The sequence below is a fragment of the Scophthalmus maximus genome, chromosome 1 (assembly GCF_022379125.1).
Source record: "Scophthalmus maximus strain ysfricsl-2021 chromosome 1, ASM2237912v1, whole genome shotgun sequence".
Taxonomy (NCBI): Eukaryota; Metazoa; Chordata; class Actinopteri; order Pleuronectiformes; family Scophthalmidae; genus Scophthalmus; species Scophthalmus maximus.
In genome coordinates this window covers 4,705,001-4,720,935 of record NC_061515.1, presented here as the reverse complement: position 1 = coordinate 4,720,935, position 15,935 = coordinate 4,705,001, and the positions used below count along the sequence as shown (strand labels likewise).

At 43.0% G+C, this 15,935-nt stretch overlaps 1 protein-coding gene across 1 annotated transcript in view; it reads right to left on the bottom strand.

Annotated features, from left to right (window-relative positions):
- Positions 1–6,677: 6,677 nt before the first annotated feature.
- depdc1b (DEP domain containing 1B) overlaps positions 6,678–15,935 on the bottom strand; it is an 11,375-nt gene continuing 2,117 nt past the window's right edge. Inside the window, exons 2-11 of the mRNA XM_035637911.2 lie at positions 15,053–15,318; positions 14,824–14,968; positions 13,714–13,841; positions 13,490–13,620; positions 13,348–13,395; positions 12,751–12,891; positions 12,475–12,641; positions 11,864–12,040; positions 9,190–9,372; positions 6,678–9,036 (exon numbers count right to left, since the gene is read on the bottom strand). Coding sequence (XP_035493804.1) covers positions 8,869–9,036; positions 9,190–9,372; positions 11,864–12,040; positions 12,475–12,641; positions 12,751–12,891; positions 13,348–13,395; positions 13,490–13,620; positions 13,714–13,841; positions 14,824–14,968; positions 15,053–15,318 — 1,554 coding nt within the window. The 3' untranslated portion in view covers positions 6,678–8,868. The remainder of the gene's footprint in view (positions 9,037–9,189; positions 9,373–11,863; positions 12,041–12,474; positions 12,642–12,750; positions 12,892–13,347; positions 13,396–13,489; positions 13,621–13,713; positions 13,842–14,823; positions 14,969–15,052; positions 15,319–15,935) is intronic.

Genomic DNA, 15,935 nt, shown 5'->3' with positions numbered 1-15,935 from the left:
GAAAGATGTTTCCTAGTGAAGATCCCGATAGGAGCAGGAGCATAACTCCAACCTCCGACACAGCAGCTTCACCTCCAACGAGTCGTGAAATGGAGGAAACAGAGACGTTTAACTTGCAGGCTTCTCGCAGCCGTAGCCCGACCCGAGCGGGTTCACACCGACTTCATCCGGGGAGAGGTGGAACTAATCAGTGTAATCAGCAGACTCTCATCCTCCCTGCCGGCCACAAGGATCCGCCAGTCAAGGATTACTCCCACGGGGCAGAGGAGGTGCAGGTCGACGCCTCCGCTCACCGCGTCGCCTGCACAAGGCGGTGACGCTCCTTCGTGCCCACACGCTGGGAGCCGGGAGGTTTGGGGTTTTCTTTCTTCCGTTTTTCGAGGATGTAAGCGGACACTGGTGCACGGAAAACCCAATCCAGCTGTGAAGGACACGGCTGTTTGCTGGTGAGACTCTGTGGGACACACGTGGATGGATGGCATTTCACGACTTATACAAACGGGGGGGGGGGGGACGTGACACGACACCAATATGAAGAGCAAATGAACAACTTTCACGGCAGCAACTGCGTTTGTTTTGTGACACTTTATACCACGGCCCACAAATCACAGCGTCATCATTAAGTACATGTACTCGACATGTATCTGGAGAAGGGATCTCTTTTTTTTAGATGCATTGAGAGTCCAAATAATGAGGACGAGTCATTTATCGGCCGTGGACTCGTGTTGTATGGCGTCACTTGTTTTCTATCCTATTCAAAATTGGGAGAATCCAAATTGACCGTAGGCGTGAGAGTGAATATGAATGCTCGCTTGTCTCTGCCTGTTGGCCCTGCGACGGATGTTGACCCCTCGGGATTGTCTTTTACCTTTTCTGCTGCGTACATATGAACAAACACATTTTCTACGCTTTAAATTGGCCCGGCAGCGTTCCCAAAGCGTCTCCCTTTAATCCTGCGGCGAATAAAATAATGTCGATACATTTTTTCCGACGCTTTGTTTTGCTGAAACACCAGCAATGTTTCACTTTTCACCTAGACGATGTGCCTGTACAGCTTCTCAGTGCTCTGTGTGTTTTATTGAAGTAGTCCTGTTGTGTCGTTTCAACCTTATTGCTTGTGTTAATTCAGCGGAGAAATCGAACGATTCACCAGAATAGGATAATTATTAAAAAAAAAATGAAGATTATTTCATTGTCTGTTTAACCTTTCTGTGCTTGAAATGCAACACGTTAAAAAACAGCTACGGCCCACATCTGGATGATATGAGGGAAAATGCTTTTGATTGTCTCCATGCTACTATGACATCATTATATTAAACTCTGTGGCATTTCCTTGAAGAAATCTTTATGGTTTTTTTTCAACTTCCTGTCCTTCCTCTGAAATGTCTCGTTGAGGCCTCCGCTCCTACAGAGGGAGTTCTTCGGCCACGTCGATGCACAACACAACAATCCTCGCCTCCCTCACTGTCACGGCGGGCCGAGGGAGGCCAAAGGAAAGGGCAGTGTTGGTTCCCAGATCGGAGGAAGCACTCTGTCGCCATGCCGCCCTGTACCGTCAATAAGGGGCCTCCTACAAAGATGGCCGCGAATAAAGTAGGATAAAAGAAAAATTCACCCGAGTTATGTATCAGACTCAGTTGGAGGGAGAAACAGCCGCTGTGTCCTCAGGTCCCCAACTGAGATGAAGTTACACGAGGGACATTTGGTTTCTCTTGTCAGGTCATACAGTGGTTAGTATTATGATAGTTATTCGCTGTATTGTTTCTGACAAAAACCTATTTCTAATAAGAGCATTTGAGTCCATTGCTTTTGTCCAGACTGAAATCTACGTACATACGCACAAATTTACATAGATTCATCCGACCGAATTGTCGGCAGTTGAGCTGCATTGTGGGTAATGTGAACCGTTGATGATGACTCTGGCAATTCTCTAGAAGCGCGACGCCTAATCGATGGACAACTATTTCAAATACAGCATCACAGAACTACTAGTCCGTGACCGTGGTCTCGTTAAACATGTGACAAAATGTTCTGTGGCGGCTAAGAGCCGTGTAATTCTGCTCTCCGTCGGGTACATTGTGAAGGCGGAAGCAGCAGGAATTCTGATCAAACACGTCGCCGCGCGCCACAAATGAACAACACGGTTCATTTTAGACAGAGAGGAAATAAGAAATGTGTCATGGGGCCAGGACGCAGGACACGAGGACTCACTCGTGTAGACGTGTCGTTTCTGTCCATGTGTTTGCAGATAACCGGGCGATCGTGGAGGCGCATAATGGACGCGCCTCCGCTCCGTCTTGAGCCTGGCCGGAGTCACACAGCGCCCGGTGCCGGCGGATCACCTCCCACGTTCTGTGACCGCTGCCAGCTGCTCTTTGGTGGCTGTTTTATGCATTAACCCCTTCTGAGCTGCACCACCTCAGTGGGAGCAAAGAGACGGGCGGAGGCTGAGCCAAAGTAGAACTATGGTCCCTAGGTTTAAGCGGACTACTTCCAAAGGCATTAATACATGAGCATGAATTAAACAGGCGTCAGCGCGTTCCTTCTTGGCCATTTGGGTCTGCGGCTCCAACAACAGAGGAACTCTTGATGTTAAGGCGATCTCAGCCTCAAGAGCAGCTCTGCCCACTGAGGAACACTTGCACTCCTGGGATTGATGTAGACATGTCCCTGATATGGTTTGTTTCTCAGTAGGGCTGCGTAAAGATAATGAGTCCCGTCTGTCGCGGAATTGTGTCTATCCTCCTTCTGTCTGTGGCAAGCCACCACGATCATCGAGCAGCTGGAGTCTCTCTCTGGAGGTGTCATAGTCGCGGGGAGGTGACGACATTACCCTGAACTAAAAACACTACAGGGGCCGAGAACAGGCAGTTTGTCTTGGGCCGCCACACACTGACCCCCCTGTTGACCTGTGTAAACGAACCAGAAATCTCCTTGACATATCTTGAGCTCTTATGATAAATGCTTCTGCTTAAGACAGCCGCGGTTCCCGTCTCCCTGAATAAGCATCCGCTCCATGAATTATTCCTTTTCACTATCCTTCCAACACGAACGCAATGATTTTCCGCCTCCATTATAGAAATACAATCAGGGAGGACAGGGGAGCAAGACTTCGTCTCATCTCATGGTTCTGTCAGCCCGTGTTCTTTGTCTTCACACCGTCAAAATCACACCACGACAACAGGTTCGGGTTCAGCCGCTGCGGACTGGAAAAGGTCGGCCACCCATCGAAGCGTTTGCTGCATTTAACCTTTGAAATGATTCGTTAAGATGCAACGCGTCAATGCATTGCCTGAAATGTACACATTCCTACCTTTCTGCATTAAAAAAAAATAAAAAAATCTTCTTGAAGCTGCGTGTGCGAGAGTTCGTAACTTTCTTGAGTTTTTAGTCGTCTACTGTGCTGCCTCTCTGCAGAGCAGGTGAATGTCACGCTGTGAATGTTTGAGCTCTAGTAATTATGACTAATGTTGGGTTATTAGTCGGCATGTAAATATGAAAATCATATTTTTTTTTTCCCCCCTCTTGATTTAATGTAATAAGGGATATCATGTATTGGCCGCTGGCAGAAACCAACTATAAACTAGGAGCAGCAGTCAAAAGGAATCCAGCAAATAAGTGTTGGCAGTGCAAGGAAAGCTGGCAACCAATATTTCATTTTAAAAACTTCTGCACTCGATGGTGGGAAAACATCACACATACAGGCGGATATTATCCCCCCCCCCCGCGTTGCGTTTCTCTCAGGTCGCTGTGGTCACGCGACACACGCAGCTCTGCAAAAACCCCTTCCAGAGTGAAAAAACCAATTACCGCAGCTAGATGTCTGTTCCCAGCAAAAGCATTAGGGAAACAGCGTGGGCTTTCCCCGAGTGGAGAGCGCTCGCTAACACACAATGGCAGAAAATGCTGCTGCATGCACGACCTCGGCGGCCTCGAAACCGACGAGAAAGAATGTGACGTGTTAACATTCGGGTCTGGTTTCCTCCCGGAGTCGAGTGAAACGGCCGTGTTTTGCATCAGAGAGGGAAAATGTTCACACAAATCGCTCTGAACTCAAGACAGAAGCTGCTTTCAGACACTGTCACCGGAGTCCGCCCATTTCTCCCGAACTTTTTTCCGGAGGGGCTGTGTGCGAGAAACGCCAAAGGACTTCCCCCGCCGGCCCCCAGGTGACATGAGCGAGCCAATGTGAGAAGTACGGCGGGGAAATCTCCGGAAGCTACACAGGGAGCGAGTTCCCATGCGCCGCGCCTCGCCTGAAGGTTCCAAAAAAAAAAAAGAGTCTCCCGCCGTTTTGTGAGTCAGACTCGGACAACTGGGTCCGGACATTTTCCAGAGTCCATGGGAAGAAAAGAACCAACAGCTTGGATGCGCACGGAATCTGCAAGTGAGCGGCACGGAAAATGAATCTCTCAAGTACGTTTTAGTGGATTTGCAAGAGAGATCCTACCGCCGGCTATATACGATCGCGACGCGTTAGAGCAAAGTGGCTGCTTCGTATTCGGGTCAGGTTCTGCCCCCGTGGTTTACAAAAGGCTAAAGAGGACCATGGGTTAAGAGTTAATTCCCTCTCCTCCACTCCCCCCGCTGAGACATCGGTCGGTCCCAATCACTCACGAGTGGAACGCCGACTGGACCGTCTACTGTAACACAGGCTGGAATAGTAATGCACCAATGATACAGTACTTGAGGCATGATGAGCACAGACCCCTCCACACCGCCGCTCATTAGAGTTTTGTAATCATTTCACATGGTCTTTCAGATTTTCCACTAATTACCAATGATGACTTTTAGAGAGCCATTAGTGCGCTCCTAACACTGACACTAAGATCTGCTACTATGACGTGGTAGCTACACATTATAGATATAGCCATCCGGTAGCTATTTAAAAAGTTTGGCCTTGGAGTCACCGACTGGTCCCCTCAACCTCCAGTTCGCCCTCAGATGCCTCCTGGTCAGGCTGGAATGATCTGGTTGGAAACTAGATCGCAGTAAACTGTATCACAGGGCAAATGGGTCTAAGCAACAAGAAGGGTGTGCACAGTCCAGCCAGATGTGAACTCTGAGCGTGCATTTACACATTGAGTTTTTGCAAGGATGCTCTGGATCTCACCCAGTCGCCCACACAAATAGCTTTTCACAATTCGCTCCAGACAGGATAATGCTCGGCCCCCCTCCTGCTCAGGCAGATTTCCATCAGTCATGAGACAGGTCAAGCCCGGTCACGACCATTTGTCTGCGACGTTGTTGGAGCGCTGCTGGAGCATCTTCATTGACAAGCAAGCCGCTGCTGGTGTGGAGAGGTCTGCCCGATCTGACACTGCAAAGGTATTTGACAGACTGGAAGGTTTACTTACTCTGAAAGAAGGAAAAAGTGAACTTACTGGGTTTGTTGATCGTAGGTCCGACCAATTTGCATCCGAAAGCATTTCTTCTTTCCCTTGGTAAATAAAAATAGACCCATTTGACTTTGGTGATCCCCCCGACTTTTGCTGTGGTTTGCGTGAAATGTGGTACGACGTTCACCTGAGGATGAAGTGTCGGAACCCGGGTGAGCCTCAAACTTTCCATATAGTGCCATCATCAAGTTCAGCGTTTTTGGCAATACACTGGTTCATGGACAAAATTGGTGCCAATGAGCCTCAGTATTAAGCAAAATGACAGATGACGGACAACATGCCTGTTAAACGTCAGCATGTTAACATTGAAATTGTAAGCATTTTACCAACCGGTTATTGGCTTTTAGCTCAAAGCACCACTGCACTGGTACACAGAACTTCAGAGCTTTTTATACTAATGTTGCAGAACATTTAGGTTTCTTTTTGTCTCTATTTTAGGCCTGAGTTATACGAGTTGAACCAACTTGGTTGACGCACCGATCCAAAAGGTGCATAGCTCCTCTGCGACCTACTACTAGTTATCCACAATACCCTTCAATATGTACGTTTGCACAGATTTTGCATCTTCACAAGAGCGTGATTTTTTTTATCCTTTTGTCTCTTTTCACCGTCGCAGTGCGTCAACATGTCAAAGCAAATGCATGAAGTGTTTGACAATTTCCAACAACTGGAAGCGTCAAGCAAGGAGACACTGAGACAAACAACGTGATTGAGGATACTCTCGCGAGCAGCACAGACTCCAGTAATGTGCCCCTGCAACGTCTCAGTGCTCTAAAAGCATAGACCTCTCATCAGAATGAATAGTAAAGATGCTACCACTGCGTAAAAGAAAATGTATAGCGCCTTCAAACCTATGAATCATCGTACTGGTAGATGGCTGCTGTGGGGATAGTGAAGTGGAAGCTTTCTTTCCACCACCGTGTACAGGCCAAAGTGTTTATCATGTGCGACGTGTCTCTGAGAAATCTAGCAGGTGTCAGCTGCTGACCTGCGTCTCGTCCGCTGCGTCACACAAAAACATTTCTCCTCCGCGGTGCAACTAAACATCCCAGTCATTTCACCTCACTGTAGCTTCATGTCACCTGTTACAGAGCAGACCACCTCCAAAATTGAAGCTGTAAATGTCATTCAAAGGCACAAGTCAAGGCCCTGCTCTAAGCTGATTGGTTTCTTTTAGTCCTTTTTTTTATGTAATGACTAATTAGGTTGTGTTTACTGAAGAACCATTTATACTCAATTTTACCCAGGAAACAATAATAAAAACAACACAGAGGACCGTTTTCCACTTTCAGTAAATTAGTTTTTATACAAGAATGAGCATCAACATGAATTCACTTTCATCCTGTTGATTTTTTTTTCCAGCAAAAAGCAGCAATTCAAGTGTAACAGTTATTCCAGCATTGTTGTATTTGTTCAAGAGCATTTATGAAAATCACTTAATCATTAAAAAAAAATATTATTTATATATTTTAGGTTTCAAATTAAGTGAAAAACAACCTGATTGACATGATGGAACAGCCGGTACCAGATAAAAAGACATTGAAGTACATGATTTAAAACGGTGGAAGATTATCCGAGACATTGAAACTTGTACCGACCAAGAAAATAGTTCTTATATACAGAATAAAACATGAAATGAGGGTAGAGTGCACATATAATAATCAGGTAAGGTACAGGAAGGGATAAGAGAGAAAGGGCTGTGACAGATAATAGCACATCAGGTTCCTCTTTTACTTCTTTCTTCCCTTTTCTGTGATTAAGTATCAGGATATCAGTGTTATAAAACTAATGTAGTTGTACATTTTTACAGCAGTCTTCGACGACATCTGTTGGATTTTACCTCATTTGTTACGATCTGTGTTGTGGTTACAGATGCAATTATCAGCTAAAGCTCAGCTAAAGCTTCTCATTAGTGCAACATGTTGCGGATGTTCCCTTTCGGAGTAAAACCTTGATATGTTCATTGACGTTAAGTAGCCGTTTCGCCGACAAACGCGTATTTGTGTGTATTCAGCCTCACGCGCATTCCACATATGAAAAGTGATCAGGAAATGAGTCAAGCTCATGAAATTAAATGGTTGAAGGCCATTTAGAGCCAACACTGCTACTGCAGTACAGTTTCACATGCTACAATATAAAAAAAAACGTGTACCAATATTAATCTTTAAAGAGCATGATGAACTTTGATCATTAATATTTCACAACCTACAGTATAAACATCTAATAAGTATTAACACTTTTGAAATGCATTTCATTCAAATTGGCTACTTTAAATTCTGCTTCTTAGTGCAGTGGCCCACGAGCTAAGCACAACGCAACTTAGGAAAACACATGAAAACAGACAAAACATGAGAAAATGACAAAAATACAAGCAGGATTTAGACAAAAACAAGCAGATAATCCGAATAATATCGCATGATTCAGATGTTCAATATCTAAATCATGCGATATAATTGTCGGAATGTTAAAAGTAAAACTTTTCTCCATATTCAACAGCGACGACAGAGATTCGACAAGCAAGTCCCTGTGTCTCAGCTGTGTTGATCTGTTTTCAGTGTCACTTGAAAGAACTATTGTGTGGTCGTTTGTGCTATTTGCAAATTTAATTGCATACCTGCTGTGCATGCATTGTCAAATTGGTAGAGATGATTCTGCAATTTCCTTATGTTTCTGTTTTGCATGAGATTCTTTCGTGTGTTGAGCTCTCGGGGCCACTCAACAGTAAATTATACCTTTCTCACATACAGTGTTATTTCAGTAGAAAAAATGTACCAGTACACAATTTAATAAAAACTATTAAGTGTTCATTTTTAAGAAACATCAGTGGTTCGTTTACTGTAAGTGAAAGTCTCTTATATTTTGTTCAAGTTTTCTGGCAACAATGAGTGTAAATGCAGAAATGTCCTTAAAGGAGACATATTATGCCTTTTCATTTTTTTCCCTTTCCTCTAGTGGGTTATATAGTTTTTTTTTTGTGTATGTAAAAGGTCTGAAAAGTTCAAAAGATCCTCTCCTGAAAACAAGTAGGCCTAGCAGATAGTCTGACACTGCCCCAACCTTAGAGCATGTAAACCTTTTCCAGTAATAACCCAAATTAAAATTATGAACCTGAATACGAGAATAATATATCTCCTTTAAATTGTCAGCTCCCCATATCCACATTAATTGTAAGTAGTTAAAAGTTAGAAAATAGTTGCAAGTGTTCTACTTTTCAAACAAACTATCTGCATTACAAGAAATCAGTGGGGAAATCACATAACTATTATGTAATTTGAGCGAACTGACAATTTAAATATCGTCAGTTTAATAGTGCTACAAAGTCAAATTCATAATTACTTATTTAATACAAACCGTAGTGGTTAAGAAACTGTGGCCAGGGCACCATTTCAGCCAAAGTCCTCCTCGTCTCAGGACACCGAGGTTGAGATTTGTAGACGGCCTGAAGTGACGATACGTGAGTGGTGGCAGATCACGCCCTGAAACTCCAACTCCTCTGAAAAGGCTGGAATGATGGTTTCTTGAGGTTAAAGAACATGAGATGAGGCTTGAGTCGAGGGGTTTTCTCGGGTATGACAGCAGCTTTGCTTTCCTCAGTTGGAAATCGATTGTGGTAGACTTCTGGGTACGACCTCTGGAACTGAAAAAGGGAAGTTAAGGCATCTTTACCGTACAGAACATGTGTACCAAAGCCATTCTTTTGGTTGTTACGCAAAACTGTGTTCTGTTCTTCTGATTTTTCTTTCATTTGTTGTTAAAGAGATTGTATCCTGTCTAAATAGCCTGAGCGTACCTGTTTTAGCCTTTTCCTCTTGTCCTTGGCAGGGAGCTCTTTGTCTGCAATCAGACCCTCCAGCAGCTCCTGCAGGGGCGTCTGGGTGCCGATCACCTCCTGCTCCTCGGACTCCACCCTTCTGATCTGTTTACAAAAGGCTGGAGATGCACTGAAGTCTGTATCGGAGCCTGCATATTTGATCTGATGGAAGACACAAGGGGAATGGAGGAAACGGAAATAAATTTAGAACAGTTTGCTTTGAACAGCATTTGCTAATGCTAAAGTCCATCATGAGCAAACAATAAAATTTAAGGTCAAACGTTCTTCTGTAAAGATACAGCATTAACTATAGAGGTATGACCACTGTTTTACATTTGAATGCTTCCCTCACAGTCTGAAAACTCACCTGTTCAGACGGCACCTTACTCCTTGAATTAAACATTTGAAAATGAGCACTGCAAGCTGTTTTTTTGCCTGTTTGATAAATGGTCATGTACTCTCTTGATTCTTGCACTTTTTTGGGTAACATTTTCATGGTTGAATGCACTTACTGTAAGTCGCTTTGGACAAAAGGGTGAGCAAAATTTATCTAACGTAATGAATGTTCGTTGTAGTGGCGTTCTCAGATGGCGGCTGATTATGCCTACATGGTCCCCAGATCACTTAATTGGGGACCATTACCATGGCTAGTAAATGTGAATAATGTGTTGCGATGTGCAGGGTTGGTAAGGAGTTTTTAAATCCCATCTTTAGCATTAAATTATGATAAAAGCTTTTTTTATTCCCTTCGCAGCGTGGGATGTGTGAGGCTGTGCACCTTCTGTCGCCCTCGGAGATAATTAGGTCTTTGTTTGTGGGCCAAACAAGGTAGAACACAGACCGTCAATACAGTCTGACTGAGTAGAACATTTATAGATGTGCTGACCAAAACCAAACGCATGCACACATCAATATGCAGAGGTAGACAACAAAGCCTTCAGATCATGTTCGTATGTTGCATTAACTTGCGTCTTGGGTGATCTGATCACAAGTGGAATACGTGTCCACCCTGCTCTATATGCAAATAAATATGTAGACTACATCAACACTGTTTGCAAAGTCCAAATGTGTTGTTTTTGTGTGTGTGTGTGTGTGTGTGTGTGTGTGTGTGTGTGTGTGTGTGAGATTCAGATGTGACTAGTCCTGTCTTACTTTAAGTTCTGGGGTCATATTCACTAAACATCTTTGATCTAAAAGTAGAGTTGAACTGGCTGAAATACTGTATCAATCATCAATTGCAACATTAAATAATTTGTTTATCTTTTATTTTTAAGAAATGCAGCCGCACTTACTAAATGGTTACAGTAGAAAATAAGCAGGTTGACCTTGAAGCGTTGGGAATTAAAATGGAAAAAATAAACTCTACAGATGGTGGCCTTGTCACCATCATTCAGTGTTTCCCATAGCAACAGATTCAAACAAGATCTTTCAACGTTGACCTTCAGTGCAGCAGTGACCGTACTGTTGAAAAAACAAGATTCGGATTTTCATATAATATTGATGTTAGAACTACAATGTATGTAATTACTTTCTCCCATATTTCCATAAAGTACATTTAATTTCTTCTCATGATTCACCCACAATGATGCTGCGCTCACCTCCAGTCCTGTTGCAGCTCCACAAATCTCAGTTTACCACAGAAGCAAATTCCAAACTGTAATTCGCCAGATGGGAAACTAAACCCACAACTAAGACTGACAGGACATGTGGAGCCTTCAGCTCCTGAGACTAGAGCCCCGTTCAGAACCTGGTATTTACCTCAATCTCCAGTGATCCGATCTTAAGTGGAAAGCTTTACGTTTGTCAGTTCACTCCCGGCATTAGAATGAGTCTCCACCTGTGTCTCCTGTGACCACTTCTGTGATCGGATCTCATTTCCCTGCTCTATATGAAAATGAAGCCAATGCATCATTTCTGTTTGCAGAGACCGAATGATATTAATTTTAGCCAGCTGAACTATTCAGATGAGTCCATTTGTCAATGTATTCGTGTCGATGTGAGAGAGAGAGAGAGGGAGAGTGGCGACAGAAACGTGTGCTTTGTGCAGCTCTACTTTGAAATAAGATTTCAGACTTTTGAGAAAAGAGAAAACAAACCGTTACGTGTCGGTCAATGTTATTATTATGGAGGTGGCCACAAAAAACATATAAATCAATGTTTGTAAAATGCTGAAAAGTGTATTATCACTGCAGCGGATCAGAGGATCAAACTGAAGCAGTGAAAAAAATACATCCTTTGGCATACAACGGAACAGATGTGGCGAAAAATAAGTTTTTCGGTGGTCCCCTCTGCAACATCGCTGATCACCATCTCAATAAGGTAACATATTAACTATGCATAAGTAACTCATACAACCCCACTTCAAAATCACTGAACTATCCCTTTAAAACTGTCCACTTGTGATCGGTTCACCTTGGGCGGCTTTTAATAATTTATTCTCAATATACGAGTGACTGTACAAGACTTGGCATAATGATGGAACCAATCTGGCACATATTCATCACCGCTGATGCACAGACATGGCTTTATACATAATGGATTGTGTAAGGGAAACAGATGCAGCAGAGAATGGCTGCACGCAGCTGTGACGTTTCTTTTCTTTTTTCTTTTTTTTTTAAACAGATAACGTGATTTAAGAAAGTGTGCTGCCGACCTGAACTCTCTTGAGATGGGACAGATGCTCTTCGACTTGGCGACGCAGCTTGGAGGGCACTTGGAAGATGGCGTGGTGGTGCTCCGTCATGAAGGTCACCAGCTTGGTTGCCAGCAGCTCGTCCAGGTCCATCTCGTCCACTGAGCCCAGGACGCAGTGAGAGAACATCTGCAGCATCTGGACAAGAGGGCACAATAAGAGATGTGGGTTAAGACATGCGTTAGAAAACCAGTTGCTAAATGGGCCCAGCTGTCTTGCTCAAACCTAATATTATAACTGACTAGAACTGTTTCCAACACAAAGCCTTCTGCTCTAACATCAAATAATCCATTCATCTCCTTTTTAGTTTAGTAGTGAGCAGTTGTATTTTTTTTTTTTAAAGGGTGAAAGATTTTTCCAGTCCCTGAAAATGTAACTAAGCATCCCGCTGACCTTTACTTTTCTTTATCCAAAGAGTTTATTCAAGGAACTATGGCTTAAAGAGCTCTCTTTAACAACATTGTTTTATAGTGGAAGCTTTTATCAAGACCGCATTAATAGCAACCATATCATTGTGTTCTAAAAGTAAGAAACACAAAGACATGAAGGGAGTAACTGATTGGAATTTGTACCAGCGTGCGGGTACTGATGGTGTCATTGAGAGGTGGCAGGTGGGGATTCTGGCAGACCCGCGCCATAAGACGCAGTAGAAGCTGCAAACGTCTTCGGTTGGGCGGCGGCAGTAAGAGGCTGCTGACTTGAAGAGCCTCGGTGGCTTTGTCCTCTTCTGGCAGCAGACCTGCAGAGATATGAAGAGAGAGACAAAGTCTTGCGGCTGAGGGCAAACACACCAGCAAAGCATTCCATCTGTGGCAGTGAGAAAATATCAAGCGGGGAGAAGTACTCACTAAGAATGTTGACAAAGACTTCGTATAGATGGAAAGTCAGCAGGGGTTCTTTGAGTCTCTGGAAATAATCTGCTACCGTTCTCAGGACGTCTCTCTCGAAACCCGGATACACTGGCTGTTTGGTTCCATTGCCATTAGGCCCTGATGAAGAAGATGAATGCAGTTTTATTCTCAGTGATCTAATGTTGAATACATGCATATAAATGAGCACCATAGCACTTTCTACACACTGAATCTGAAATAAAGCCCGACTGATATGGTTTTTTGGGGGCCGATGCTGATATCAGTATTAGGGAGTATCAGATTCCTGATACTGATACATCGGCCGATATATTTATATATATATATATATATATATATATATATATATATATATATATATACACACACATATATATATACACATATATACATACACATATTTAAATATGTGTATATTTAAATATACACATAAGATATCGTTATCAAACCTTTATGACAAAGAAATGTCGTTTTCAATATGTACTTAAAGCATTTGTATCCACTGCAAAGCAAATAGTGATTCTTATTTTTTTATTATTAATGTTTAAAGTCAGCACATATAAAATATATACTCACAGTTGGCGAGGCATTTCATTGCCGATACGACCCAATAGGGCATGTCCTCTGAAGATGCAAGAAGAAAACAGGTGAGTCGTAATATTCTTGTAAGTTGCATCAAAAAGAAACCATGTTGTTCTTGTGAATCGATGCATCATACCAGCTTTGTTCTCCAGTATGACTATGCCCGTCTTGTTAACGCTGAACACATTGTGGACAATGTGCTTGCCGTTCACGTGCGTTGGGGTTAACACGCCGTCCAGCGACTTCAGGCCCAGCACTCGCTGTAAACTGAAACGGCAGCGTTTGGGAGCATGAGCAAAAAAAGCTTGAACAGCGCAAGTGATGAAAAAAAGTCACATTAAAAAAAAAGAAGTTACGTACTGTGCAACTGTCATTGATTTCCAAACATGGTCCACTTGTTTAGGAGTAACCTCCTTCCTGCGTATGAGCTTGCATTCGTGGACGTCCCCGATCGCCACACTGTGCCTTTTATTCCACAGATCTGAAGTCTGACCGAAGAGAAATGAAAGAAAAGGTAAATTTTTTAATGGACACACAATGAGCAGAAACCCAAAACACCCACTCAATGTCAAACGACAATAAAAACGGCCTGTATATTCATTTAACTTTGGGGAGGAAAAAAAGGTTATTGTTAACAGTGTGTTAATTAAATGAATAAATTAAATGCACCTATTTTCTGTATTTTATAAAAAGTTTTTATATTGTCAAAAATATTGTCAAACATTAAGACCGATACCATTATGTCTGTAAAAGACTCATATAAGCCATCTGATAAATCTGTCTGGCTACAAACTGAAGTAGAGGTCTGAATTGAACTGAAATGTCTAGTCAGAGTATTTTTTTTATTGGGCTCTTCCATTGTTTTACATTACATCAAACGTACTTTGGAATTTTCCTTTGTAAAACGTTTAGCAAAAGATTTTGTAAATGTAAATTCACATTAGAAAATTGAAAAGGCGTAGACACTTTATCTCATATCTATATCTTTATCTATCTATATATATATACATACATATATATGTATGTATATATATATATTCTTACACCCTTCAAACAGGGCACATTGTTCCCCCTGACAAAGTTCCCAAAGTATTCTGAGACTTCTCTTCCACTCTGGAGAGAAAAGAACCAAAAAAACCCATTTTGAATAGAAGCCAAATGCCTTCAGGTTGTCAGGTGGATTTATCGGAGGATGAGAAAATTACAATTAAACCCCATTCACTGCAAGTCTTGTTTTACCAAAGTTATCACTCACGAAAAGGTGAAGAACTTGTCTGTGGAAAAACAACAACCTGTATCGTGTTTTCATTAATATTCTAATTATTGTAGTGAGAAAATGCAGATTTTCACACAGTCCCCCACCACCACAACAACGGTGCCCAAGCTGCCTAGAAACCGAGGGGAAAACCCTGCGGCATGAGTCAAGGCAAACACAGGTGGGGCTAAAACATCTTTGTCTATTTTCCTCACCATGACAGCAGACTTCAGGGGCGCAGAGTTTTCCCGCTGAGGCAATTCCTCGTAGTCATCCCAGCGGATGAGTCTGGGCAGGTCACAGCTGTCTTTCAACAGAGGCCTCGTTGGGAAAGATTTCAGCGGCGACAGCATGGGGAACCTGGAGAGAAAAAACAAATGGCAAATATTAGGCGTGCTGAGGATGCAGCAGCAACGTCTTGAGGCGTTTCAAGCGACACAGCACCTGTACAGATGGCCGTTGTCCTCAAATTCCTCTGTCCCGTGACGCCCCTTGATGTCTTCAATGACATGGGCCTTGAAGAACTTCCTGAGCAGCTGCAGGGTCTGGTAGCGAGTCACCTCGGGGCCAAAGTTGTAGTTGCGCCGCAGCAGCTCGTGCAGGTAATCCACGGCCTCGGATGCCGCGAAGCTGCAGTCGTAGTAGCGGAAGTTGGCCCAGTGCCGCCGGAGCGGCATGCCCCCGCGGAAGAGTTTGATGGTTTCATTCCACTGCGGAAACAGGGGGAAATACAAGAGTTGAACTACTAGTAGTGGAATTACATATGACATGTAAGTATTCCACTGGCAGCATAGATAACAGCATTTTCCTGCATTATCCATGTTCCTGCTTTTCCTTTTATCAAGGCTCATTTAACCGGACAAATGTTTTATAATTATTATGACTTTTAGTGCCTCTTTTACCAGTGAGAGAAAAAAAAAAACAATACACACAGGAAAGATACAGCCTTGTACGTGTACATCATTTTATACTATTAGCAGTTCCAGGACAACAGCATAATGTAAAACTGTTAAAAACCTTCGCTGAAACCACTCGTATCTATCCTCGCAGTCAAAACAAAGTAGTCCGTAAAAAAAAAAAAAAGGACAAACAGAACATTATCTTTTGCTAATGCTCTCGTGTGGTTGTACAGGGGTTGTGGATCATCAAGAGCTCACTTACGTATCCAGATGGGAAGGATGAAAACGAACAAAATGGATCAAAGGAGCAGAGAGAAAGAGAAACGCAATTACTGGGCAAAGACGACAAGTTCATTTTACAACTCAGGAGAGTATTTAAACTGTGCGAGGGGAAAGATGCTCAGCGGCTGGTCTTGAAAAGAGCTCAA